Source organism: Paroedura picta, chromosome 5 (genome assembly GCF_049243985.1).
Source record: "Paroedura picta isolate Pp20150507F chromosome 5, Ppicta_v3.0, whole genome shotgun sequence".
NCBI classification, from domain to species: domain Eukaryota; kingdom Metazoa; phylum Chordata; class Lepidosauria; order Squamata; family Gekkonidae; genus Paroedura; species Paroedura picta.
The window spans coordinates 38,726,943-38,751,818 of NC_135373.1; the positions used below are offsets into that span (position 1 = coordinate 38,726,943).

A 24,876-nucleotide genomic window follows, 5' to 3' on the forward strand; every position below is an offset into this window, starting at 1 on the left:
CATAATAGTTTTTTCATTGCTACCCCAAACTTCCCATTTTTGTTGGAAAAACAAAAAATTCCTTAAAATAGGAATAATGGTTTTCGCTCTGCATTTTTCTGCTCTTTCTTCCAACTTCAGATCTGTGCTTTCATAGAGGGAGTCTTTGTTTCTGCAAGAGTTTGGTGGAAGTATATAGGTTTGCTGCCCTCTAGAGATCCTTTGCAGCCATGCAGCTATAGGTTTGCTTTGGGCCTTGTGGCTCTTCCAATTATGAAATCACTGCCTTGCTGAAAGGAGTATAGGTAAGCTTCAAATGAAAGAGCCAGAGCTGAATGTTCCATAAATTTATGTTCCATAAATTGTTGTATGATTAGGGTGGCTTGTTCATTTGATCCTTCTGAGCTCCTGTTTTCCCTCTTGCTGCATCTAATCAAATTCAGCCAACACTAGCCAGCCATTCCCATAGTGTAAACAAAGTATAGATAATGCCAAAGTGCAGATTGACCTCCATCTCACTTCGGTAAGCAAATAGTAAATGCTCTGCCATTGCTAAGGAAGTCTATGTAAAAAAAAAGAAAAGTCGGTTAAAATCCAAAGTCAAATTCTGGTGTTGATACTCAGGCTAGAAGCCATAGGCACCTGCCAGCTGCACTTGTATAATATTTCCCCAAAGGATCTTATTATTTTGAGTTTTCAGTTTCATTCTTTTCAAATCATTGGGGACTTCAGGTGGGAGATAGACAGCTTCCCAGAAATAGGCCTAGAGCAGGAATGGCCAAACTTTGGCTCTTCGGATATCCATGCACTACAATTACCATGGGACCCTGCAAGCAGTCCACAGACATCAGGAGAACCATGGGTTGGCCACTGCTGGTCTAGAGCAGTGGTTCTCAATCTTCCTAATGCTGCGACCCTTTAATACAGTTCCTCATGTTGTGGTGACCCCCAATCATAAAATTATGCAAGTGTTCTTTCACAGAAATTAAACCAAAACTGACCAATGGCGTGAAGATCCGTTGTTCATGACTGTATATAAATGTTTTTTTTTTTTCCGGGGTTTCTCAGTTCAGTTCTGTCTCTTGTCCCACCATGCCGATCTCGCTCTCTTCCACTGCTCCAGACAGACGAATGCTCTATCTTGATCTATCTCGTTAGGTTGTTGTGTGGATGGCGCCCCCCTGGCCAAACTACTTGCCCTGCCACGACCCCTGTGAAAGGGTCGTTCGACCCCCAATTGGGTTCCGACCCCCAGGTTGAGAACCACCGGTCTAGAGGAAGGTACGATATTTCTATAACAGATGGACAGGTGTATTCAGAAAGGATGGGATGCAGAATAGCAAGTGCATGGTAATGGTCTAAAAGTCTGCAAGATGATGCTTGCTAACACCTGGGGCTTTTATCCAGCAAAGCTTTTGATTGAAAAATTAAAAAAAAACATTGTTTTGGCAGCAGCTGCCACAGCACAAAGATCTTCACTGTGTGACTCAGGTAAGCTACAGCAGCCATTTTGTGGCCGGCTTTGTGTCTTGCAGCAGCCATTTCCATGCTGTGTTAGAATTCTACAGCTGTGCACAGGCTTTAAAAGATTGGGAACCCCTGGGCTAGTGCGTCCACTAGACACTGCTAGGAGTGTAGAACAGGACAACTCAGAGGTGGAAGTAGTAACCGGTGGTCAAGGATTTTTCACACCAAAGGCAATGCGTCACACTTTTTGTGTGCAAACCTATTTTCAAAAGCCCTGCTGCTCAAAGCTTAAGCATAGATTCAAAAGTTGAGGAATAGCTGTGGCATAGCCCAAAATTACAACTTTCCTCCACAGTATAGTCACATTTTGTGTGCTCATTCTTTGAGTTCTAAAGTGGGAGGGGTGTGCTCTGAATTCCTTTTCAGCAGTTCACTGCTCAGTCACGTGAACCAAATCCTCTTCCTTTCTAGTCTTGGGTAACTTCTGATATTTTATATACAATCCCCAGTGAGCCCAGGGCAGCCCTAGATCCCCATCTGCATCTGGTCCAATACTTGCCTCTTCGTTTCTTCTGTTACAGTTCATGACGTTCACTTCTGTAAATGCTGCCTCTGCAAGATGGAATTCATGTCCAAAATTGCTTTCCAGCGAAATCTTCCTACGCTTCTATTCCTGTAACTTACACAAGATTCCCAACTGTTAAATGGTGGTTTGAATTTCTAAATTCAGCGTTTTTGTCCTTAATGAGCTCTGCAGCGCAGCAGTTTCAACAAGCGCAATCAAAGAGAGGAAATAGCTGCCATTACTGTTCAATTCTAAAATTGGAATGAGCAAGCAGCCCAGCAGAATTCCAATTGGAGAGCCCATATGCAGGCTTGGGGGAGGCTGAGCCAGCTGGAGATGGCCTTCCCGTTTGGGCTTCAGCTGAGACCTGCCCTCTTGGAAGGGGTAGGAATAGGGGGCTGTACTCATGTCCCTGTTCTACAGTAAAGAGGAAAATCATGCCACGGCTGCAATTAAAGAAGGAGCCCGGAGATGAGTTGCCATTACAAAGGTCTCCCCCCCAAAACAGCCATTTTCCTCTGGGGAGCTGATCTCGATAATCTGCAGATGACCTCTGATTCTAGGAAATTTCCAGGCTGCACCTGGAGGCTGGTGACCCCTGAGTCAGGCATGTTCCTTGAGGTTTGGAGGCAGGGCCTCGAGTCCAGGGGTGGGCAGGAGTTTTAAGCCATGTAGCCAGCCACTAGGAAGGCCCCAGTGCAGCCTCTGTTGTTTCCCCGGGTGCAAAGGATTTGCCTCTAGTATATCACCCAATAATTGTTTAACAAATTTTAAAAATATATAAAACATTAATTAGCTTCCATTCCCTTGGGAAACCCTTTCAGGTCTGTCAAGAAACCCCAGGGTTTCACAAAACCCTGGTTGACAATGCCTAATCTAACTGGAGGAGAAGTGATATAGGCACCTGGGGGTAGTGAACTGGGCATCTCTGAGGGCACCTTCCAGAGAAGCCTTTATAGCTTTATCTGTTTTTGCTCTTGCCATGTGATGCATCTTGCCTTGTCTAATTGTATAGCAGTTTTCCACAGATCTCATGATTACTTTTGAGAATGCTTGTTTTGACCATGGAAAGCTGATGTAGGTTTTCAGGCATGTCTGTAGTGCCAAGGCAATTGCACATGCTTTTATATGGGAATGCTAGTCGAGGAAGGTTTTTGTGCCTGGCACATTAATTTGCGTGCCAAGATTCGGATTGGGGGGGAGGGGTTGTATGGGAAACATAAAAGTATGCTTGTCTGCTTGCAAATTAGGCTTAGCAGGGAAACATCATGCTCCCTGTTTCTCATTCTTTCAATAAAGAGATTTCCTTTCAACAAGTGAGTCTGATCATTGGGACTTTGCCAGGGACATGACAGATTCCTATAATGGGGTGGATCCAGCCATTAGCCAAATAGCCTTCATTCAACTCAAGTGGCTCTTCTAGCAGCTGGAGAAAAACTTTGACCTTGAGTTGAAAGGCAAAGAGGGGCACAAATATTTTGATGAGTGATTAAACTTTGTTCAGTGATGTGGTAGGATACAGGGCAGGATTCACCTCAGTTAGCAAAATCCGGAAAGGCTTGCATGATGGAGCTCTGGACTGCTGGGTATAGACAGCGCCACAGGGAGAAAGTTACTGTGCATCTCTGCTTAAGGCAAAGGATGCTTGGAGAGGACTGCTGCCAAGTTGCAAATTTGGGCCTGAAGCTTTCTGTTTCTGAAGAGAGCCTTTGGCAGTGTTGCCAAAATTACACCTCCTTTACTCAATGACCTATTTCAGGATTACTGCAAAGTAAAATGATAGCAGGGGCCTTAGAAGTCCCTCTGAAGCCTTCTCCCCATCCGAAAACCCAGAAGTGTCAGGGCTGGTTTTGGTTATTCCGTGATGAGCAGAAGGCATATTTAATCCAGAGGACTAGAAACTTGCTTTACATCATCCTCACGTGTGACTCTAGTGAAACCACTTCCTGCTCTCTTAGCACTGCTATTCTTGTATACCCTGCCACTGGGTCTTGCAGATCACCCCACTCTGCTATGGACTGGCCTACAAAATCTCAGACACCATGTCACAGACCTGTTTCTGCATCCTTGCTCCTCGGCAGAGAGGTTTCCTCTCTTCCTGAGCTCTGCACAGCAACCACCTGGATCCAGCCTGCTTCCTTTGCCAAGGTACTATGCCCTTAGAGTCAGAGGCAGAGTATGTGCATTTTTGTCAGGGCAGTGTTCACCATTCTTCTTGATGTATCCACCTCCCGCTAGGTCAGCATGCTAGTCTATACCCATTAATTTAAGGAGACTACAAAGAACTAAAAACAGATGACTCTTGTTTCTTGGAGTGGTCATCTGAGAATTCATGTGATCTACCCACCTTCCCTGTCTCAGGTGTTTCTAGCTTGCTGCAGCATACCTTACGTTTGGAAGGAACTGAGTGGGAAGACGCAGTCTTTACATCTTGCAAGCGGTGGTTTTTTCATGGAAAAGCCAGCTCTGTGTGGTTTCCGATCGTTGTTCTGCACAGCCACAAAACCCATCTCTGTGAATGCACAGCTGAGCACACAAAGAACAATGGTGCCAGGCAAGAAACCTGTTTTTATCCAGCACTAGCTCAATCCATTTCCACTCCTTTCTCCACAGCTTCTGGTTTAGAAGCCAAACTGCAAAGGCAATCAAAATGCTGTTATCTTGATGTGCCCCAGAAGTTGCCAGACAGGCTAGACAGGCCAGTCTGCCTCCATCCAAGGGTCCTCCCTCTGATAGTAACTACTACTGAACGAATTGACACAGAGGAAGAAAGGATGTAGCATGTGTGGACGTCCATGTGTGAACATCCTTCTGGGCCCAACCACGACCCCCTTTGATGGATTTACTAGGTCAGGCTTTCTCAGCCAGGGTGCCATGATAGCCTTGGAAGGTGTCCCAAATGGTGGGAGTTAATGTTTTAATTTATTTTTAAAATTTGTTAAGTATTTATTGGTTGATATGACCATATATGATCATGTTGACCCCCCCCCCGCCCAAAATAGCCAGTGATGGGCATGAAGGGGAAAGAAAGGAGAAGGGCCACGGGTGGGCGTGTACACAGCCATGCTTCCCAACCATATTCTGCACTATCACACCACTTCTGGGGGTTCTGGAAGCCTGAAGCATGTTTCAGGGGTTGATCAACAGTAAAAAGCTTGAGAAAGGGTGTTCTAGATATTTTCTTGAGCTTGGTAATACGTTCCATAAACCTGGAGAAATGGGGCAAACACACCCTGAGAACATCTCCATCATGCTGAAAGACATGTAGTTCTATTATGGAATCGAATTGCACAAGGTTCTGGTGTGGGGCGGTGTGTGTGTGTATTGTTTTTCTGTGGTTTGATTTGTGTAGGAAGCTGCTAGGAGAGGCTGACCTTTGCGAAAGCAAGTTTAGCCCAGGTTGATTCATCCCAAATCTGATGCCGGATCTCTGTTTTCTGATATGCAAAGTGGAGAGATGCCATCCTCCTTCCGCTTCTATGCAGGCCCTTATTTAACCAGGGTGTTGGCTTGGTGATATTCCTAGAAACTGAGTGCAAAAGACACCTGCCTGTTTGAAGAGAAGATGCTAAAGAGAGCCAGTTTGGTGTAGTGGTTAGGAGTGCAGACTTCTAATCTGGCACACTGGGTTTGATTCTGCATTTCCCCCACATGCAGCCAGCTGGGTGACCTTGGGCTCGCCACATCGCTGATAAAGCTGTTCTGACCGAGCAGTAATATCAGGGGTCTCTCTCAGCCTCACCTCCCTCAAAGGGTGTCTGTTGTGGGGAGAGGAAAGGGAAGGCGATTGTAAGCCCCTTTGAGACTCCTTTAGGTAGAGAAAAGCAGAATATAAGAACCAACTCTTCTCCTTCTAAATCCTGTGTGGCCAGGAAGACAGAAAGAGGCCAGGCTTTGGGGGCTTGAATCAGGGAAGAGTTGAAGTTTTCTGAGTTGGCGAGCAAAGAGAAGTCTTGGAGGGCTGCAGGTAAACTTTTTTGGAGTAGCTTTACAGAGACCAACATGATTTTGCTTTCAAGTGTCAATGTTCACTTCCTTTCTACCCCAAAATCGTGCTGGAATCAAGGATGCAACCAGACCAAAGTCTAACTGCAGCGGCGGACCAACACAACTACCCTCTGCAATTGTATTCGCATAACATATGAAAAGTATATGAAATATCCTGCCTGTCAGAAAGTTATCAAGGAGGATTGTCAATCACCTGGCATTACAACTAATCTCTAGCAGGAGTGGCCCAGCAGTGTCTCTCCAGATGGCCATGGACTACAATTACCATGAGCATGTATGCTGGCAGGGGCTCATGGTAATTGTAGTCCATGAGCATCTGGATAGCCACAGCTGGGGCTCCCCTGCAGGGGGTAGAGATCAGTTCACCTAGAGCAGGTTTTCTCAACCATGGTTTCATGAAACCCTGGGCTTTCTTGACCGTCCTAGAAGGGTTTCCTGGGTGGGAATTAATTAATATTATATATATATTGTTAAACTTTCATTAGGTGATATGACCATATATGGTCATGTCAGCCCACCTTCTCTCCCAAAATGGCCAATTATGGGCCTGGAGGTAGGTAGGATAGGGGTCCGAGGTGGACATGTACACAGCTATGCTTCCCAACCATATTTGGAACAATTGTGCCACTTCTGGATTTTCTCAAAGCCCGAAGAACGTGTCAGGGCTTTCTGAATGGAAAAAATGTTGAGAAAGGCTCACCTAGAGAAATGGCCACTTTGGAAGGTGGACTTTGATATTGAAGCCCCTCTCCAAGTAGCTCCCAACCCACAGCTGGCAGCCCTGGGTATCAAAATGTTTGGTACTCAAATGGGTAGCCCTGTTGCTCTGAAGTAGCACCTTTAAGACCAACAAAGGTTTATTCATGGTGTGAGCTTCTGAGTGCAAGCACTCTTCCTCAGACTATGAACTCCTTACATAACAAGGAACAAGGAGTTCATAGTCTGAGGAAGAGCGCTTGCACTCGAAAGCTCACGCCCTGAATAAATCTTTGTTGGTCTTAAAGGTGCGACTGGCCTCTGTTTTTATTTTGATACTCAAGTCACTGCTCAGGGCTGCCGCCTTAAGTTTGTCAGCGACTGCCTGCATTGCACACAAGTATGATAATCTCTGGCTTTCCGCCTTGGGGCAGAGGAAGCAAACGTCCAACTGTTGCAAGGCAAAGGACTGGAGCGGCTGGGTGAGAGGTTGAGAGGCAAAGAGCCGCCGGCACCCGGCAGGTAAGACCGGGCTGACACACCTGGCCCGCAGCCTCGGCGCGCCTAGTCGAGCAGCGCCCCGGAGGACAGGCGTGGGTGGGGTCTGGCAGGTGAATCACGTTTCCTGGGGGAAGGCGAAGGTGGAGTCTGGCCTTTTGTTCTGGGGCCCGGGGAGCTGGTCAGACAGGAAGAGCGGATTTCAAATCGCTGGCTGCCTGCAGGGAGGAGGCGCTGCGAAGGCTGCGTGCAGCCCGGGAACAGGCGCTGCCCGGGGAGAGCGCGAACGCGGCCAGGGCCAACTTGACGGCTGCCTGCGCCAGCCAGCCGCCGGGACGACGACTCAATGGCCTGACCCCGACGTGCCAAGATGTGCCGGCTGGGTGAGTGTGCTCCTGGCCGAGGAGGGAGGCGACGGGCCTTTCCTTCCTCCCCGAGGAGACGGTTGGAGGAATCCGGTGCAATCCGAGATGTGCCTCGGTGCAGCCCGACACTCGGCAAGGGACAAGGAGTTGGAAGGAGAAGCGCGGGCTGGATTCGACCAGTGGGCCTGCCTGGGCCAGTGTTCTGTTTTGCACAGCTGCTCTAGGCTGGAGGGTCAACAAACAGGGCGCTGCCTACTCCGGGTTGAGCAATCTTGGGGGTGGAGGGCGAGGTTTGGGGGGCGGGGAGAGGAAGGGATTTCAGTGGGACTTAATGCCATAGAGGCCACGCTCCACATGGGCCATTCTTTTCACTCCAGGAAAATTGATCTCTGTTGCCTCGAGATTAGTTGTAATAAAAGGAGCTCCCCAGCTGTCACCTGGGGGTTGGCAACCTTGAGGGAGGCAAGGCCTCTCCACCGTTGCTGCTTTTTGGCCCTGAGATCCAAAGGTTTTACTGCCTCTGGACATGGAGGTTCCCTTCCCCTAACCTGGCTAGTTAGGGCTTGCCAACCTCCAGGTGGGTTAAGATGTCCCGGAATTATAACTGATCTCCAGATTACAGAGATCAGTCCCCCTGGAGGAAGCTTTGAAGGGCGGATTTATGGCATTATACTCTTAAGATCCCTCCTTAGGCTTCAGGCCCAAATCCAGGATTTTCCCAACCCAGAATTGCCAACCCTCTGGCGAGTGCCAATTAATGGATCTATAATTCTCCATGAGTTTGCCTGATCCCCTTCCAATCCTGGGACACACCTGACCCCCCCCCCCACCCCCGACCTGGCCTTCCCACACTGTGGTTTTTTGGCAGGTTGAAGTATCTTGCTTGTGGAGAGGGACTAATCCCATCAAAAGGTGGCAGAGGTCACTCAGAAGGGCTTCCTCTAAGGCAGGGGTAGTCAACCTGTGGTCCTCCAGATGTTCATGGACTACAATTCCCATGAGCCCCTGCCAGCAAATGCTGGCAGGGGCTCATGGGAATTATATTCCATGGACATCTGGGGGAGCACAGGTTGACTACCCCTGCTCTAAGGGTCAGTCGCTAACCCTGAGCGGCAGAACTAGGCCCCGCAACATGTCAAGGAATATGTGAAATGCAATTCTTGAACACATGCAGAGTGTTTTTCCTGCAGCACAGTAATCACTTCTCTCCAGCCCCACTCTTCAAGGATGGCGAGGGGAGGGACACCTAGTTCCCACAGTAATACTTTCAAGCAGTCTGGACCTCTCAGCACCGCTTATTTTGGAAATTAGGCACTTCACATTGGTCTGGAGAATGTAGGAGTCCTAAAAACTCTGGCTTCTTTTTCTGCTTGATAACGTCATGGCACTTGTTTGGCTTGTGAGCACGCAGCAGGATTCTCCGACACTCTAGTGGTAAATGAAGTGTACACATGGTGTATGAATATTACATGACCCATCTGGATTTTGACACCCGGAGTTTAAGAATTCTGGTCTTAGAAACACTGAGGCTGTGTTCATGCATGCGAAGAAAAACAGAAGTCGGGGTGAGAGTCCACAGATTTTACTGCTGTGTAATATTCCTCTCCCCTCCGCTGTTTGCACGAACAGAGGTCCGTTCACTCATAAACTGAAAAAGACAATATTGAATGTTCTCTGCTACCTTTCACATGGATTGGAGAGGAGGGGAGGGAGGCTAGAGGAGGGAGGAACTGTGGGCAAGGATAGGAAAAGTATGCTACAGTGCAGGGGCCTTAATGGGGTGCCCGTGGACGCTGTGGCACCCACCAACACTTTTCCTGGTGCCCACCGAGTATTTTTACGTAGGGCTTTTGCACAGCAAGGCTTCTGATTAGCCGTTGAAGATTTGATGTGCTGTGCAGATCTTTCAAAACACTGTTTTATCTTCCGCTGCTATCCCAGCACAAGAATCCTCATTTCTGTGACTGAGAGTGAATTGTGGAAGCAGCCATTTTGTGGCTGGCTCCGCCTCCTGCAGTAGCCATTTTGTGGTTTGTGCCCCCCAGGCTGAGCCAGAATTCCAAAGGTGCTTGCAGGCTGAAAATATCCAGAGCTGGAGAAAGGCTGTCTAGCAAGTCCGCAGCACAATTGGCCAGTTTCTCCTTCTGCTCCAGAAGTCAGGCATAGAAATGGGAGGAATGTTGCTATCAAAAAATATGTGTTTTCACCACCCTGCTAGTGATACAAAGATGCTTCACAGATGAACAGAATAGGGGGATGGGGGGAGAAAAGGAATGAAAGGCAAGTCCGTGCCTGCAAAAAACCATACAGTTTTCATGACAGCGGTGGGGTGGGGAGGGGAGATGACAGGAAGTGTAGGAAGAACTGGAACTGTCAGTGAATTAGCCTGCCCACAAAGACTACCATATACTTACTTGCTGGAACAGGTTTGGGGGGAACATCTTTCTCTCTGCACACTGTCCCGGCAGAAGAAAGAGTCTGAATTGCTGGTGTTTTTCTGTCCCTTGTACTCCCTTCCTGCCAGGCCTACAAACTTTGGGATGTGCTCACAGGAAGGTGATCTCACCCGATCTTTGCTGTTTAAACGGTGGTTAATCTTTAAAGAAACAGGCTTGTTTTAAAGGAAATTTCAGATTGCAGAGGGCTTCCTTATAACTCTTGAGTCAACACGATCCAACGTACTGGATTAAGTTTCCTCTGAAAGTCATTGCCTAGATCTGTGGAAAGGATGTATCCTGCCACTGATGCTCACAGCAGAAAAAAGCAGCTAAGGATTTGTCCACCTCATCCCATACTCAGTTGATCTCTGCATAGATGTGTGGCAACACAGCACATAATTTGTTTATAGACTCCACTTGATCTTTAGCATGTTGATCTTTAGCAAAGGGCCGACTCGCACGTACCAGGGAGTGAGGTGGAAGAAGGCTGTTCTGGTGCAGCTTTCAGGAGATGGATTCCAGCTCTGTGTGCTCCTGTGCACAGAGAATGCCCTGCAGTTAGAAAGCTAGCACTGCAGGGAAACAGCTTTTACCCCACCTATCTCTTTGCTGTCTGTGCGAGTTTTCTGTTTGCAGGGAGGTTTTAAGGTAGGGGAGCCTACTCCTGTGTATGTCTGTCTCATGCTTGAAGTGTGATGCTGACAAGGCAAAAGCACTCGTCTGTGGGATTTTTGCCTTTGCACAACATCTCCTGAAAATGGAGCTGTGACCTGTGCAAAGCAAGGGGCACGGCATGTGCACCGAGTAACCCAGTTTATATGAGGTGATCATTGCCAAGTTCCAGAGGGTGACCTTTGGCCTCACCAGTGCTTTGTTTAAACCAGACTTTACACAAGGCTTCGGAAGATTTATGAAGGTGAAAAGGCTCTTGCATACTAGAGCAGGACTGCCCCTCTAAGACTGTTGGTAAATATATTTTTGGTGCCTAACAGATGAGATTGTGAAAGAGAACTTCCATGTTTAGAGACAGTATACCTCATCACACCAAATGCTAGGCATGAAAAAACTGAAAATGGTTGTTATCTTCATGCTCCTTGGAATTGATTGCAGTGTAGTTTTTTCCTCCAGCATAGCTGAGCGATCTAGTCCTTAGATTGACAGAATCCCTGATCATCCCCCTGTAACCATTTTTGCGTGAGTCTGAGACCTGATATCGGCAGATGCCAGACTCAAGACCCTTGGCATAGGCTAAGGCTGCCAACCTTCTGGACAGAGAGGAAAAAGTCTTTAATAGGGCATTAATGACCGATATTGTTTACCTCCTTTTCATTAAAAAGCCTTAGCTGCTAATTTCCACACCTGCATGGTATAGTGGTTAAGAGCAACAGTTTCTAATCTGGGTGACTTTGGGCTCAGTCGCAGCCCTGATAATGCTGTTCTCACAGAGCAGTCTTGTCAGAGCTCTCTCGACCTCACCTACCTCACAGGGTGTCTATTGTGAGGAGAGGACCCTTTGGAGACTCCTTTGGGTGTGAAAAGCAGGGTTTAAAAACCTTCTGAAATCTCTATTAAAGGGGCAGGGTATTTTTTCCTCCAAGTCTGCTGGTAAGAATTGGCGGGCCCACTCCCCATCCCGAAAGAGGCTTCAGCCTGCTTCTCCCCTCCCTCTGGCAAAGCAGCAAAATTTCACCAGCAGAACTGGGGGGAGGGGGCAAATGATGGGAGTGGGGAATGCGGAGAATGCATTCCTGGAGGCTCTGGGTCGCTTTACCTCATCACTTTGGATTGCTCTGGCCCTCGGCCTCCTTGCCTTGAGACCACCATCTGAAAACAGAACCTGGTCACGCAACAGGGCCTGGGAGCTTCTTCAAACCACATGGATTCTTTGCGGAAGAAAAGAAAGTGAAGCTGTGCTCCCCAAAAGGATAGACACACCAAGGTTTTTATTGTCGTTTTAGCCACATTTTAATATGTTGTAAACTGCCCCAAGCCTTTTCACAGAGAGAGGTGGTCTATAAATTTAATAATAAATAAATTAAATCATTGGTTAGGTTTTAAGGGGTCGCTGGTTGCCTCCCCCCATACTGAATTCTTATTTAAAATTCTCTTATGAGCATGGATCTGGGATTTCACAGTACACAAAATGCTGCTAATTCCTTAATTATGCCTAAAACCTTGTGAGAGAAATTGATTAATAATAATTTATCTCAAAGCTGATTGAAAGAGTTCCTGAGCCTGCTGACTCCTACCATGGCCAGCATGGAAGATCTAAGGCAGGGGTAGTCAACCTGTGGTCTTCCAGATGTCCATGGACTACAATTCCCATGAGCCCCTGCCAGCGTTTGCTGATCTAAGGCTCTCGTGTGTATTTTCTCCAGATCACCTGGACTCCAGCAGCACTCAGAAGCTCTTGATGAAAACGGGACTCATCCTGATAGTCATTGGCCACCTGACCTTCATTGTCAGTGCTCTGGTTCATGGGACGGTGCTGCGTCACATCGCCAACCCTAAGGAAGCCATTTCGCTGGAGTATGCCATCTCCAACGTCATTTCAGTGTCCTCGGCTATGTTGGTAAGCATTTTTCTTTTGGCATTAGTGTTTTTGCTCTTGGAATGCTGGGAGAACGAGGGTGGGGAGGGGAGGGCTTGTGGGCATTGAAGGAAGGGCTCGAGGTTTTCTTGCAGAATTCCAAGCCAGGAGCAGAACCCCAGGGACTAAATGGATAAACAGGATCGGATTTAGGTCCTATAAAGCAGGGGTAGTCAACCTGTGTGCCCTCCAGATGTGCATGGACTACAAGTCCCATGAGCCCCTGCCAGCATTTGCTGGCAGGGGCTCATGGGAATTGTAGTCCATGTACATCTGGAGGGCACACAGGTTGACTACCCCTGCTATAAAGTAAACAGACTGCAACGTGGGACAGAATTAACTAGACAGTGATCAGGAGCTTGGTTAGCCCCTAACCCAGAGATGTCTCTTGTGTGGCCTTTCATATGGGTGTTCATAGGGATTCTTGGGCCAAAATTCCAGGAGGAGACCCAGAATCAGTGCTACCCTATTGTCCCCACCCCACCCCTGTTGCGAGGGCCAAGTTACAAAGTGGGCAGGAGCTGCCACAGAAGGCGGGATGGCGAAGCCTCAGCTGGAGCGGGTGTAGGATTGCCACCTCTCGATTGTGGGATTCCTGGAGATTTGTGGGGTGGATGCAATTTGCGGAGGGCACAGACTTCAGTGGGGTCCACTCTCCAACGCAACCACTTTCTCCAGAGGAACCGATCTCTTTTACCTGGAGGCCATTGTAATTCCAGGAGACCTGGCAACTCCAGGTGAGTGCAAATGGGCCCTAGGGGCATGCTCTTCTCCTCCCTACCCCCTTCCTTAGGGGATGTGTGCTCTGGATGTTTGGGCCCTCTCCCAGCAGAGGACCTGGAGCAGCTGCTCTTCTGGTCCATTGACAAAGATCTTCACTTTCACACATATGTGTGCCCCATGGGGCAAAAATAAAGCATGCTTCCTGGGGACCTTGTCCTGGGGGGAGGGGAATCCATCATTCAGGCCCTGTGGGGCAAGAAGAAATGCAGCTCCCACTGGGAGGGTTTCCAGGTCGCTGCTGACCACTGGAGGTGGTATGTGGCAAGTAGGGTAGCCAGCACCAGAGATTTGGAGGTGGAGTCTGATTGGGAGAGGGACCTCATTGGGATCATAGAATCATAGAGTTGGAAGGGACCTCATGGGTCATCTAGTCCAACCCCCTGCACTATGCAGGACACTCACAACCCTATCGCTCATCCACTGTAACCTGCCACCCTCTTGAGCCTTCACAGAATCAGCCTCTCTGTCCGATGGCTATCCAGCCTCTGTTTAAAAATTTCCAAAGATGGAGGACCCACCACCTCCCGAGGAAGCCTGTTCCACTGAGAAACTCTCTGGGATGCTGGCAGGGGCTCATGGGAATTGTATTCCATGGAAATTTGGAGAGCCAGTTTGGCCATCCCTGCTCCAAATAATCTATTTTCTCCGTAAAAAGTGGTCTCTGTTGTCTGGAGATGAGCTGTAATTCCGGGGGATCCCCAGGCCCCACCTGGAGGCTGGCATCCCTAAGATTCTTGCAGGGGCTCATCAATTCCTGTTTCCCACTTGAGGGCCCTCCTGCTATCCCAACAGTTTGTGGATCTTATATCTCCACCTCGCTGATACCAGACATGATGATGCTTTTAAGGCAAAAGCGCTGTTCCATAGGACTTCGCACATACACACAGTCTTGTCCAGCCTGGGCCATCTCCTGCTTAGTTAGCATGCCGAGAGTCCATACCCTGAGCATGCTAAGGAAGCTGCTTTGCGTGGGTAGCAGCCCTGTTTAACCAGACTCTGCATAAGGACCAAGTTCTTAGACTTCACATTTAAATCAGGCCCAAGTACTTCAAGTGTGTGGTTGTGTAAAGTCCCGTCAAGTTGCAGTCAATTTACAGTAACCACGTAGGGCCTGGGGTGGCACAACGGTGGCTCTCCAGATGTCCATGGACTATGGTTCCCATGAGCCCCTGCCAGCATGTGCTGACAAGGGTTCATGGGAATAATAGACCATGGATATCTGGAGAAACAGTCTGGCCACCCCTGCAAATTAGTCAAGAGACAAACAGAGGTGGTTTGCTGTTGCCAGTGACCCTGGACTCCCTTGGTGGTCTCCCAGGGCCAACCCTACTTAGCTTGCCAGATCTGATGAGATCAGGCTAGCTTGAGCCATCCAGGCCAGGGTAACAGCCAGACTGGTCCATTCAAAATCCAAAATAACACCTGTGTTATGCCTTATATAAAGACTACGCAGTTTGACCCAAAACACTGAGCAAGCTTTTGAACTTACCAAAACTCTTAACAGGCTGGATTCAAAACTCTTTTTTTTCTTTTTAAATCTTGGATCAGAAATAATCTATGCAAACCTATTTTAATAATCTATGCAAACTGTGTTCCTTTTTGCAGACAATCTCTTGTGGAATAGCTGCCATTGTGCTGTCCAGATACATATCCCGGAAATCTCTGGTAAGGATCTTCACTCTTGTGGCTCATCAGCAAGAGGAGATATCTTTTTTCTGAATGGAAAGCTGTTCCAGGTTCCCGGCGGTTTGTCAAAGCCTTTTGGCGATTTTAATTTGGGCCTCGAAAGCAGGAAATCCCCCTTGTCTCTTGCCCTTATAAACCTCACTCTCTTTTGGCAGGCAGGTGCCTGTCAGAGGTTCCTGGGAGCATTCTCACCTGCCTTTTCCTTGATGGTGAAGTACAAAGTTCCAGAGGCTGTAAAATGTCTCACTGGCTGCGGCCCAAGAAATATGAAGAGCCTCATCCATCCATGGGTGGTTTCTGTTGTGCCTAAGAATACAATGGGATGCCAGCGTGCACTCCTGCACTGTGGCCTTCCTGAGTGCTGCCCCTGTATCGGTTAATGAGTGGCAGACTCTAATCTTGAGAGCTGGGTTTGATCCCCCATGAGCAGCCAGCTGCATTGCCAACTTGCTTGTGGGGGCCTGGAGATCAAGTAATACAACTGATCTCCAGGCATCAATTCCCCTGGAGCAAACAGCTGCTTTGGAGGGCGACAGGCTCTCCTACTCCCCCCTCACCACTTGCTGGTGGCAGGAAGGGTGGAGGCAAGCAGTCCCCCAGCTGGGCGAGGAGCAAAGTAGTAGCAGGCCATCAGGCCTTGCCATGGCAGAATGGGGCCCTTCCCCGCCTTCTTCCCCCCATGCACCCTGCCACTCTTGGGGGACCAGGAGGGCAGGGGACGAAGCCATGCCAGGCCAGTAGGCTTTGTCTTGACTGAGTAGGCCCTTCCTTTCCTCCTTCCCATCCCCTACCCAGCCATGCACCCTTCCACTCTCAGGAGGCCGGGATGGCAAGAGCAGGCCCTTTTCTCCCTCCCCTCGATCTTAGGTGGGTGGGCAAGAGGCAGAGCTCAACTGAGGTCTGAAGTAGAGCAGAGGCTGTGCTCACCACTGCAGGACGAGCAAGTGAGTCCTCTCTCTTTCCCCCTGCTGCCCAATCTCAGGTGGGTGGGACAGAGGGCTGGCACAGAGCGGGGCTGCCTGGCTAGGGGAGCTGGGCTGCTGAGGTCACCACAGTGCCATGGAACACAGCCAGCCACCCTCCCCCCACTTCCCCAGGAGGTTTGGGAGCGCAGTGGCCCAGCCATGAGAGCTGGGACAACATGGTTGGTCTCCTCCCCTCTTCCCCAGTTGAACTGCTTCCGGCTCTTCCTCCTCCCTAGTGCCTGGAAGTGGCGAGGAGGAGGAGAAGAATGGGGGCAAGGAAGACTTGTGATTGGCCCTCAGTGTGAGAGTGGCTGCTCCCTATTGGGGGCATACCCCCAGTGACAGCCAGTCGGGTAGGGTATGCATCATCTGCATGTAACCGCAGCATCATTATGAGGACTGATAGAATAACATTCCAAGATTCAATAGCGAATGCAAATTTTGGGGCCATCTCTGAATGCAGCAGAAATGACTGTATGCCCTATTCTACATTGACAGCAGCAAAGGAAGAAATGCAAAAAAACCATTCCCATGTGGATGCTGCCATAAACAGCAATGTTAACGGTATTGCAGTCTTGAATGAAAGGTATCGAAAGTTGCCGGTAGTGTATCCATTCAAGACTGCAGTAATAATGTTCCAAGATTTGCTAGCTGCTATGCTCCTCCTCCGGGCCACTGGAGGGTTTTTATTTATATATTTATTATTTAGCGGATTTACATGCCAAATCCCCAGAGACTTGCTCCCAAATAAAGCAATGCCACAAATTATTAAAAACAACAGAAATTATCAATATTAAATACATGCAGTGAGCATCGCATGGAGCCACCACTGAGCAGCCTACAAATATCCGCTAAAAAAACCCTTCAGGACAGAAGCAGACAATATAAACAACGTAAAAAAGGGAGGGAGAGAGAGAAAGAGGAAAAGAAAGCTCACCCCCGCCCCGCCCCTGTTAAAAGCCTGGGAAAGGTGGCCAGGTACCTAAAAAGAATGTAAGGAACAATCTATAGTTGTACGTCTATTGCCCATTTTAAGCAACAGTGATATGTCAGTTGCATTTGGCATCTGAGATATTATTATTATTGCTTTTTTTTTTAGAGCCCTCTGATGGTATGTGCCTAGGGGAGAACTGGCAATTTGTCGGGAAAGGACTGAGGCAAGGAATGTGATGCTAATATCCATGCCCAGATCCATGCCTTCCTATCCTCACAGCTCCAAAGGTGCTTTGACTTCCCCATTGGACTTTGACCCCGTATTTGCCCCTCCTCGACAGTAGGCAGCCCTGCTCACTTTCATTCTAAACAGCAGCCCAAATGTTCTTTATATTGCAGAGATGGGTAGTCTTCTCCCTCAGCATCGGCAGCGGCTTCTTCGCCTTGTTCTGTGCGGTGGGGCTCGCCGTCTCCATCATCTTCACTTTTGTCAACAACGGGCGTGCCCTGCTGGCCTTGTGCACGTTCACTGATGTGGACTTCATCCAGATTGTGCATGAGTGCCCCTTTGATCCCACACGGGTCTATGTAAGTGCTCTGTGTGTGTGTGTGTGTGTGTGTGTGTGTGCGCATGTGTGCAAGATTACTAGCACAAGAAAGCTCTGGAGAGACGCCGTAGAACAGAGGGCGAGAGTTAAAACATTGGGCAGGAAGGAGGGAACACAGAGGGACTGACAGGCAAAACTAAAAAGTCTTCATGCAATGGTGGAAGATGGTGACCGAAGGGGACAGATGAGTCTCCCTGGGAAGAGAGTTCCAGAGTTGAGATTCACCGATGCCTCATGGGCAGCAGCACCTTCTGGCCTGGGATGTGTAGTTTGATCTGTAGCAGGAGTGGCCAAACAGTGGCTCTCCAGATGCCCCTGGACTACAGTTACCATGAGCCCCTGCCAGATGCCCATGGACTAGTTACCACGAACCCCTGCCAGATGCCCATGGACTACAGTTACCATGAGTCCCTGCCAGATGCCCATGGACTACAGTTACCATGAGCCCCTGCCAGATATCCAAGGACTACAGTTAACATGAGCCCCTGCCAGGCCATGAACAGCCACCATTTGGCCACCCCTGATCTATGGGATGGCGCATAGAGGGTTTTGATTTGGGTTAGAGAGCAGACAATGGACATGGTGATCCACCTCTCATCCTTTGGTTCAAAACCAGCTAGATTAGGAGCTTTGCTCAGGGGTTATTTACTCTCCTCCACTTCTGCCTCCCCTCAGAGTTCCTCGCTGTGTCTTTGGGGTCTTTCATTCCTCTTGGAGATTGTAACAATCATCGTCAGCATCCGATGCTTCCTGATCCTGATCCGTCTCCTGAAACTGAGGCTGTGTTGCAGAACTCGCAAGAAAAATGTAAGAGTCTCCCCTTCCCTGTCCTGCCAACTTCGTATCTTGACACATTGGGCCCCGGAAGACGGCCTTGCCCTGCCCTCCCAGCCCCCCGAGGTTTCCTGTTCCTTTCCCCATCATCCAGAGTGCACCTGCACGGGAAGAGAGCTTGGTTGAGCCTTCGTGCTGCCGACCCAAAGCAATTTCCCAGAAGGCAGCATGATCCAAACCGCCGGAAAGACTGACCTTGAGAACCCCGAATCAAACATTATGGATTTATCATCCAATATTCCAATTTAGTTTCATGCCCCTCCTGAGGCCTTTGAAACACTTCTGAATAATTCGGCCTCATTTCAAATAATTAGCTATTAGCAAGTGACTTGTAATTAGCATCTCATTAATTCTGGTCTCACCTAATTTGCAAAAGACAACAGGAAAAAAGTCCAACCAACGGCTTCTCCGAACATTCAAATCCCTCGATGACACTGTGATTTGGCTGAGTGTGGTCCAGAGAGGTGCTGTCTCGCCTACAGCCTTGTGTTAGGATAGCCTATCTCCAGGTGGGGCCTGGAGATCTCTACAGACGGCAGCAATCCGTTTCCTTAGATACGACTGCTCTGGAGGGTGGACTCTATGGCATTATGCCCCACCATCCCCAAACTCCTCCCCCAAGTCTCCAGGAATTTCCAAACCCTGAGTTGGCAACCCAAAGTTTTGTACTTTTTCTGGGGGAAGTCTTGGAGGGGGTGTGTCATCCTCCCCAGTACACTGGAATTGTATATTCAGCCCCCGCCCCCATAGTCCAGTGACAGCTCAGATAGTTTCCGGCACGGCTCTGACTGTGTATTGTGGCCTGTGTTCTTTCTGGACTCAGCCGAGGGGACGGGACCATTTTTCCATGATCCAGCAAGAGACCCCTTTTTTGTTTTGTTTTTATCACAGCCCTTGTAGTATGCAAGTGGGCTCTGTTTAGTCTCCTACTGAATGACATGTCGTTCACTGAAGCAACTCCTTTCTGATGATATATTGTTTAATTTTTATTACTGGAAGCTACTCAGGGAGCCAGTTTTGACTTTAACCCCCCCCCCCCCAACTACAATGCTGTCAGTCAGTTTCTACACATCTAGAGCAGGGGTCTGCAACCTTTTTGAGCTCACAGGCCCCTCTGGAATTCTGACACAGCGTGATGAGCACTACCACAAAATGGCTGCCGCAGGTGGTGGATCCGGCCACAAAATGGCTGCCACAGCTTACCTTCAGTCACACAGCAAAAATCCATGTGTTGTGGTGGCAGCTGCTGTCAAAGCAATGTTTCAAAATCTGCACAGATGATTTGAGTCTCCAGCAGCCCATCAGAACTCTCCCTGAACAAAAGCCCAGTCATTTTCTCAAAAGGCTTGGCTGATGCCAGGAAAGGTCCTGGTCACTGCCATGGTGCCCACAGGGGTCATGTTGGAGGCCCCTGGTCTAGAATGGATTTTTTTTTCTCCTGTTCCCATAAAGGTGGGGGTCATCCAGCCTGGCTGGTAAGTACTTCCTCTGATGAGGAAAGTGTCCCCATTCTCCCCCCCCCCCCGTCTCTCTAATACGCAGCTCTACGTATATGGCCTTGTGCTGACCTTCCCATCCTCAGTGCAACCTTTCTGCTTTCAAGGTCACATTGAGGTTCGTCACAGCTGAGAGCCGCGAAATCAGCGAGGGCAGTGATCTCCTGAGTCGAGATCGAGTGGAAACTGTGAGGCTCTAGCAGCATAAGCCAGACACTGGCAACTCTTCCCTTCCGCCCGCTGGCCCGGACGACTCTTGTCATCCCAAACGTGCTAGGGTCGAAGTCTTGCTTGAATTAAGGTATGGATACAGCTGCCAGTCTGATTGGACTAGAGGCCTACATTCTCAGATGTCGGAAGCCTTTCCTGTTGGGATTAGGGCATGGAGCCTGGTGCTGAGAAAAGTTTGGTGTGACTTTTTCAAGAACAAAGGGACCAGCTGTGCCCAGATGTGGGCACTCCTGACTTTGTGAGCATCTGAAATTACTATGCAGGCTATTGCACTGAAAACAAACCCCCCCCCCCCACACACACACACTTTTATTTTGAATGTCTGAAGAAGAAACAAGCCCCACAATTCCTCTCCTGACATGGACTCCTGGGAGTGCTCTGCCTTTCTCCAGATTGATGGGCCAAGGATGCTGTGGACTTTTGGAGATAGAAAAGCTCCCACCATGTGATTGTGGCTTCTGGGCTGGGATTCCTGGAGGCATGTGAATGGGCGGTGGTCTCACGGTGCACATCTGCAAGCTTCAAGCAGTAATTGAAGCTACTCACTAGAGCAGGGGTAGTCAAACTGCGGCCTTCCAGATGTCCATGGACTACAATTCCCAGAAGCCCCTGCCAGCATTCGCTGGCAGGGGCTTCTGGGAATTGTGGTCCATGGACATCTGGAGGGCCGCAGTTTGACTACCCCTGCACTAGAGAGTGCTGGTTTTAATGGGGGGGGGGGTGGTGGTAACAGAAAACGAAACAGCAAAGCCGGTTTTTCATTCCAATAGGGAATTTCTCGTTGGAGAAATAATAAAGAACCCTGCATGGGTATTTCAAAAGCGTACCTGTGTTAAGGCGTTGGAAGTACACAAATCAACTGGCATTTAACAAGCCCAGTGATTAAGTGGCAGTGGGTTAGCCAAGCTCAGGCTCTGTAATTTGTTGCGGATGGTGGTAGCGAGGCCAGCCGTCATTGCTGCGGCTTCCCCGTCTGGGTGGGAGAGCAGAAACATCTGTCAGGATAGTGGAAGAGGCTTGGAGACTGACAACTCCCCCCCCCCCCCATGCACCTTAGCTTCTGGATACTCATTTGCATGGAATCCCAGTAACACAGAAAGTTAGTCGCATTTTCAGTAGAGCTGAAAAACCTGCCTTTAGGTGCTCTCAAAAATGGTTGTGTGCACAGTCCCCTTCATAGCCCTCTACAGATAACATTCATATAACATGCTCTGAAACCAATGCGAGGGGAAGTGGGTACCAATGTGCTGGTCCACCTCCCCCCCTCACGTGTTGTCACCAACTCATGAGCAGAGAGTTAACATGTATGGGAAGCACACACAATTAGGTCCTGTCCCTGAGCAGGACCCTTTGGGAAACCAGCACCTGTAAAGGGCTCATCTGCTCTGCTGTTGGAGCATTCTTTACAACCCAAGGCATTGGGGTGGGAGAGGGTCAAGGCTCAGTGGAAGAGTCTAAGGTGGTGACTGATGCTGAAGGCCTTTGCCAGAGACCCTGGAATGTCACTTCCATAATAGGTGATACTGAACCATATCAAAGCTTCATGTGTTCAAGGTAGCATTAGCTCCCTAGCTCAGCCCGCCTGCAGGGTGTGTGATGCAGATGCCAGGCAGGTTCTTGTGCTTTCCCAAGGCAAGAGTCAGCCTGCATCTGAAGGGTCAGGGGGTGTGAGATCTGGAGGCGGATAGGCAGCCTGCCCTGCAGTGTCTTGCTTCAGAGCTCTCTCTCTGCCATCCAGCCTCCTTGGGGATCCACCACAACCTGTCCCCAAATCGCAGCTCTCGTGGCAGTCTGGTTTCCATCCCAAGAAAGTGTTGGAAGCCCTGCCGCCCCCGCTCTGCTGAAAGCTAAACTAAAAGGCCCAGTGAAGCATCACTAAAGCACACGGCTTGCAAGGTAACTATTGCAGACGTTTCCCTGCCTGGAGGCAGGCTTCGTGTTTATTGAATTGCACAGCATACACAAATGCTTGGGGGTCTTTCTGCCGCCCGCAGTGAGGCTCCCACAGGTTGTTTTTGGTGCTCTTGCTCGGGAGACAAGGGATCTGGGGCGGCCTGGCCTGCTCAAGGAGGTGCAGGGAGGGGGCGGTCTGTTTCAGTCAATCATACAGCCAAAGGGTACCTTGTGTCTGTCTTTTGTGCATGGAGCCTCTGTTGAGAACCACTGGGGCAGGCTGGGAAATTCCTATAGCCCAAGCCAAGGTGAGCAGCCCTGCGGTAGCTCAGCTCAGTAGTTGTGATGACCGAGGTAAGGGGTGAATCAGTACCCATCACTGTTTTCACCCCCCCCCCCAAGTGACTCATGCAGGGCTGTCAGCACACTGGAGCTGCTTGCCTTGGTTTGCCCCCCAGGAACTTGAAGGGATGGTGGGCAGTTGGTCTGCCCGCTTCCCTCCTAAACCCCGAACCTGTTTTGCGGTCTCCGCAGCAAAGCCAGGACCCATTGTGGCTGATGTTCCCTGCATTCTGAATTGCTAAAGATCCACCACCCTGGGCCCCCTACCCCAAGTGCTGCTCTGTGCTACTGGGGAAACGCCAGCAAAACAGCCATGCGCCAGGGCACTGGGAGAGCTTGTGCGTGGATAAGGGAAGAGCACACAGGGGTGGGAGGCAAGGAGGACATGAGCGACGGGCAGGGGTGGGCTGAAGACCCTGGGAACTCTCTGCCCAGAGGCCCCCAAAGCCTGAAACCAGACCTAGGTGGCCTCAACTGAGTGACTCACCCCTCAGCCTCCACATTATCTCAATGGAGATGGTGGCTGACTTTCCTTGTGTGTGCAATCTGCTTGATGTGCTGCATGATGCTTCCTGCCAGACCCTTTCTAGCCCATCAGGGATAGCGTTACGATCATCACTAACTTGCAAGAAAAGGAAGTGCAGCAAAATCTGGAACCTTTTTTTGCCAAGCAGTCTTTCCTATCCTTGGGCTTGAGCAAATAGGGAGGAGAGGTGGAAATTGAGCCAGGTGCCCCTCTGGCAAAGTAGGATGTGGTCCAGTCTGAGTGGCGGGGGACTGGTGATGTCAAATGCCGGAGGCCTGAGCCCCTGCTGTGGGCAAGGCTGGGAGCTGGAGCGGAGCCCGCTCAGAAACAAGTTGATTCCTGCCTAGGAAGCCTTAACCTGCCCAGCTGCCCCTTTCAGTTTCATTCTACTCTGGCCACAGCCACCGGCTAGCCCATCAGCTGCCCGGAAATACCCCATTACTGCCAGAGCTACCAAGGAAGCAGGGCCAAATATTTTAACACTGCACTAAAAAAACGAAGCCCTCAACCTAAACTATAGCATTGTGTATATTTGTGCTTGTTTTACGTAACTTACTAGGCCAAATGACTCCATTGGAAGCCCACTAAAACCAAGAGGCTGGGAGTAACTCTGCATAGGATTGCACTGTTCAGTCCTCTAGGACAAAACCAGAGCCAGGCGCAGCAGGGCAGGAGGGAGGTCCTGCTCGCTGCCCCCCCCCCCCCGAGGCTGCATTCACACACTGAACACTGGATATTAAATTCTGCCCTGGTGGTCAAAGACACACGAATCACAGGCAGCCATAATTATCGTGTGCTACGAACAAGCGGCGTGCACCACACCAAAAGCGGCTGCAAGACGAAGGAACATTTTTTTTTTTTTTTGGCAAAAGCAAACACATGGCCAACTCGAGGAGAAAAACTACGGACCGGTCCGTCTGCTCTGCTTTTGCCACCAGCGCTGCTGCTAACCTGAAACGGTGCAGCATTCACATACAAGTACAGTGCTGGGGAAGGGGGGGGGGAAGGGAAGAGCAGAAAACTGTGAGAGTCATAAGAAATAAATATACTGGCAGTGCTGTTTGACGGGGAGCATGTCCATTTCCCCCGGGGGGTAATGGGGAGTCGGCCGCCTCCTTGGAGTGGGGAAGGTCGTGAGCCCCGTGAGGTGGTGCTGCCCCTTCCGGAGGTGGCCTCACCGCCGTTTTCTGTGCGGAGAGGGAGGTGCTCAGAACTGAGAGGCGCTGCTAGGGTCACACTGCAGCAGCCTCACGATGGACGGGTCGCTCTTAGCACCTTTGATGAACTCTTCCAGAGAGAGTTTGCCTGGAGAGGAGAGAGGGGGAGAGCAAAACAAATTCTCCAGTCAGAAGGGTTCTTGTGCCAGCCAGTGAACGGATTGCAGGACTTTAGATGTGGGAGACCCTGGAAGACATGATGTAGAAGCCAGAGAGCTCCGAGAACCTCCATCAAAGGAATTTTCCAGCTGCAGAGATTTGCCATACCCATGGGCTGGGCCCACTCCGGTGTGTAGTTAAAACTCTGGCTTAAAAGCCACAGAACAGGAACTAGGGGCCCAGGTTCAACTTTACACTCGGTCACAAAACGTATGGGGTGACCTTGGACCCACCAATTACCTCCTCAGGGCTATTGTGAACAAGAATTGGATGGGGAGATGGATGGTGCCTTTGGATGAAGGCCAGGATTAATAAGTAATAAAACAATTCATTTTTTAAACTTGCTAGTTGCCTCCACTGGTCCGTTTTAATCCCTGATGCAAGAGTATTGCTGTTATCACTACTGTAATTTTTAAAAATTGTGTTTTTGTTTCATTGGCCTCTGTGCTGAGAATTTTTAAATACCTGATATGCAGATTATAAGTTTTCTAAATAAATGCAATCTTACCTCATTTCCTCTCTATGCCTTTTCTGTTAAATGAGAATTACAGGGACCCTACAGGAGAACAACTGCCATAAGACACCGATGCCTTTACA

The 24,876-nt window shown here is 49.4% G+C and overlaps 2 protein-coding genes across 4 annotated transcripts in view; one reads left to right on the top strand and one right to left on the bottom strand.

Moving 5' to 3' along the window:
* Positions 1 to 7,108: 7,108 nt before the first annotated feature.
* On the top strand, positions 7,109 to 24,791 carry TMEM54 (transmembrane protein 54). 3 transcript variants are annotated; one of them, XM_077337362.1, is made up of 6 exons: positions 7,109 to 7,237; positions 12,395 to 12,588; positions 14,995 to 15,054; positions 17,373 to 17,561; positions 18,257 to 18,388; positions 20,019 to 24,791. In XM_077337362.1, the coding sequence occupies exons 2-6, from the start codon at positions 12,430 to 12,432 to the stop codon at positions 20,109 to 20,111; spliced, it is 633 nt and encodes a 210-aa protein (XP_077193477.1). In that variant the 5' UTR covers positions 7,109 to 7,237; positions 12,395 to 12,429; the 3' UTR covers positions 20,112 to 24,791. The 3 variants fall into 3 exon arrangements, with proteins under 3 accessions (XP_077193477.1, XP_077193476.1, XP_077193479.1); XM_077337361.1 differs by lacking the exon at positions 7,109 to 7,237 and adding an exon at positions 7,362 to 7,596; XM_077337364.1 differs by lacking the exon at positions 7,109 to 7,237 and adding an exon at positions 11,934 to 11,955.
* Positions 22,044 to 24,876, bottom strand: part of HPCA (hippocalcin) — a 31,011-nt gene continuing 28,178 nt past the window's right edge. The window contains exon 4 of the mRNA XM_077337365.1: positions 22,044 to 24,208. Within this exon, the coding sequence (XP_077193480.1) occupies positions 24,111 to 24,208 (98 nt within the window). The 3' untranslated portion in view covers positions 22,044 to 24,110. The remainder of the gene's footprint in view (positions 24,209 to 24,876) is intronic.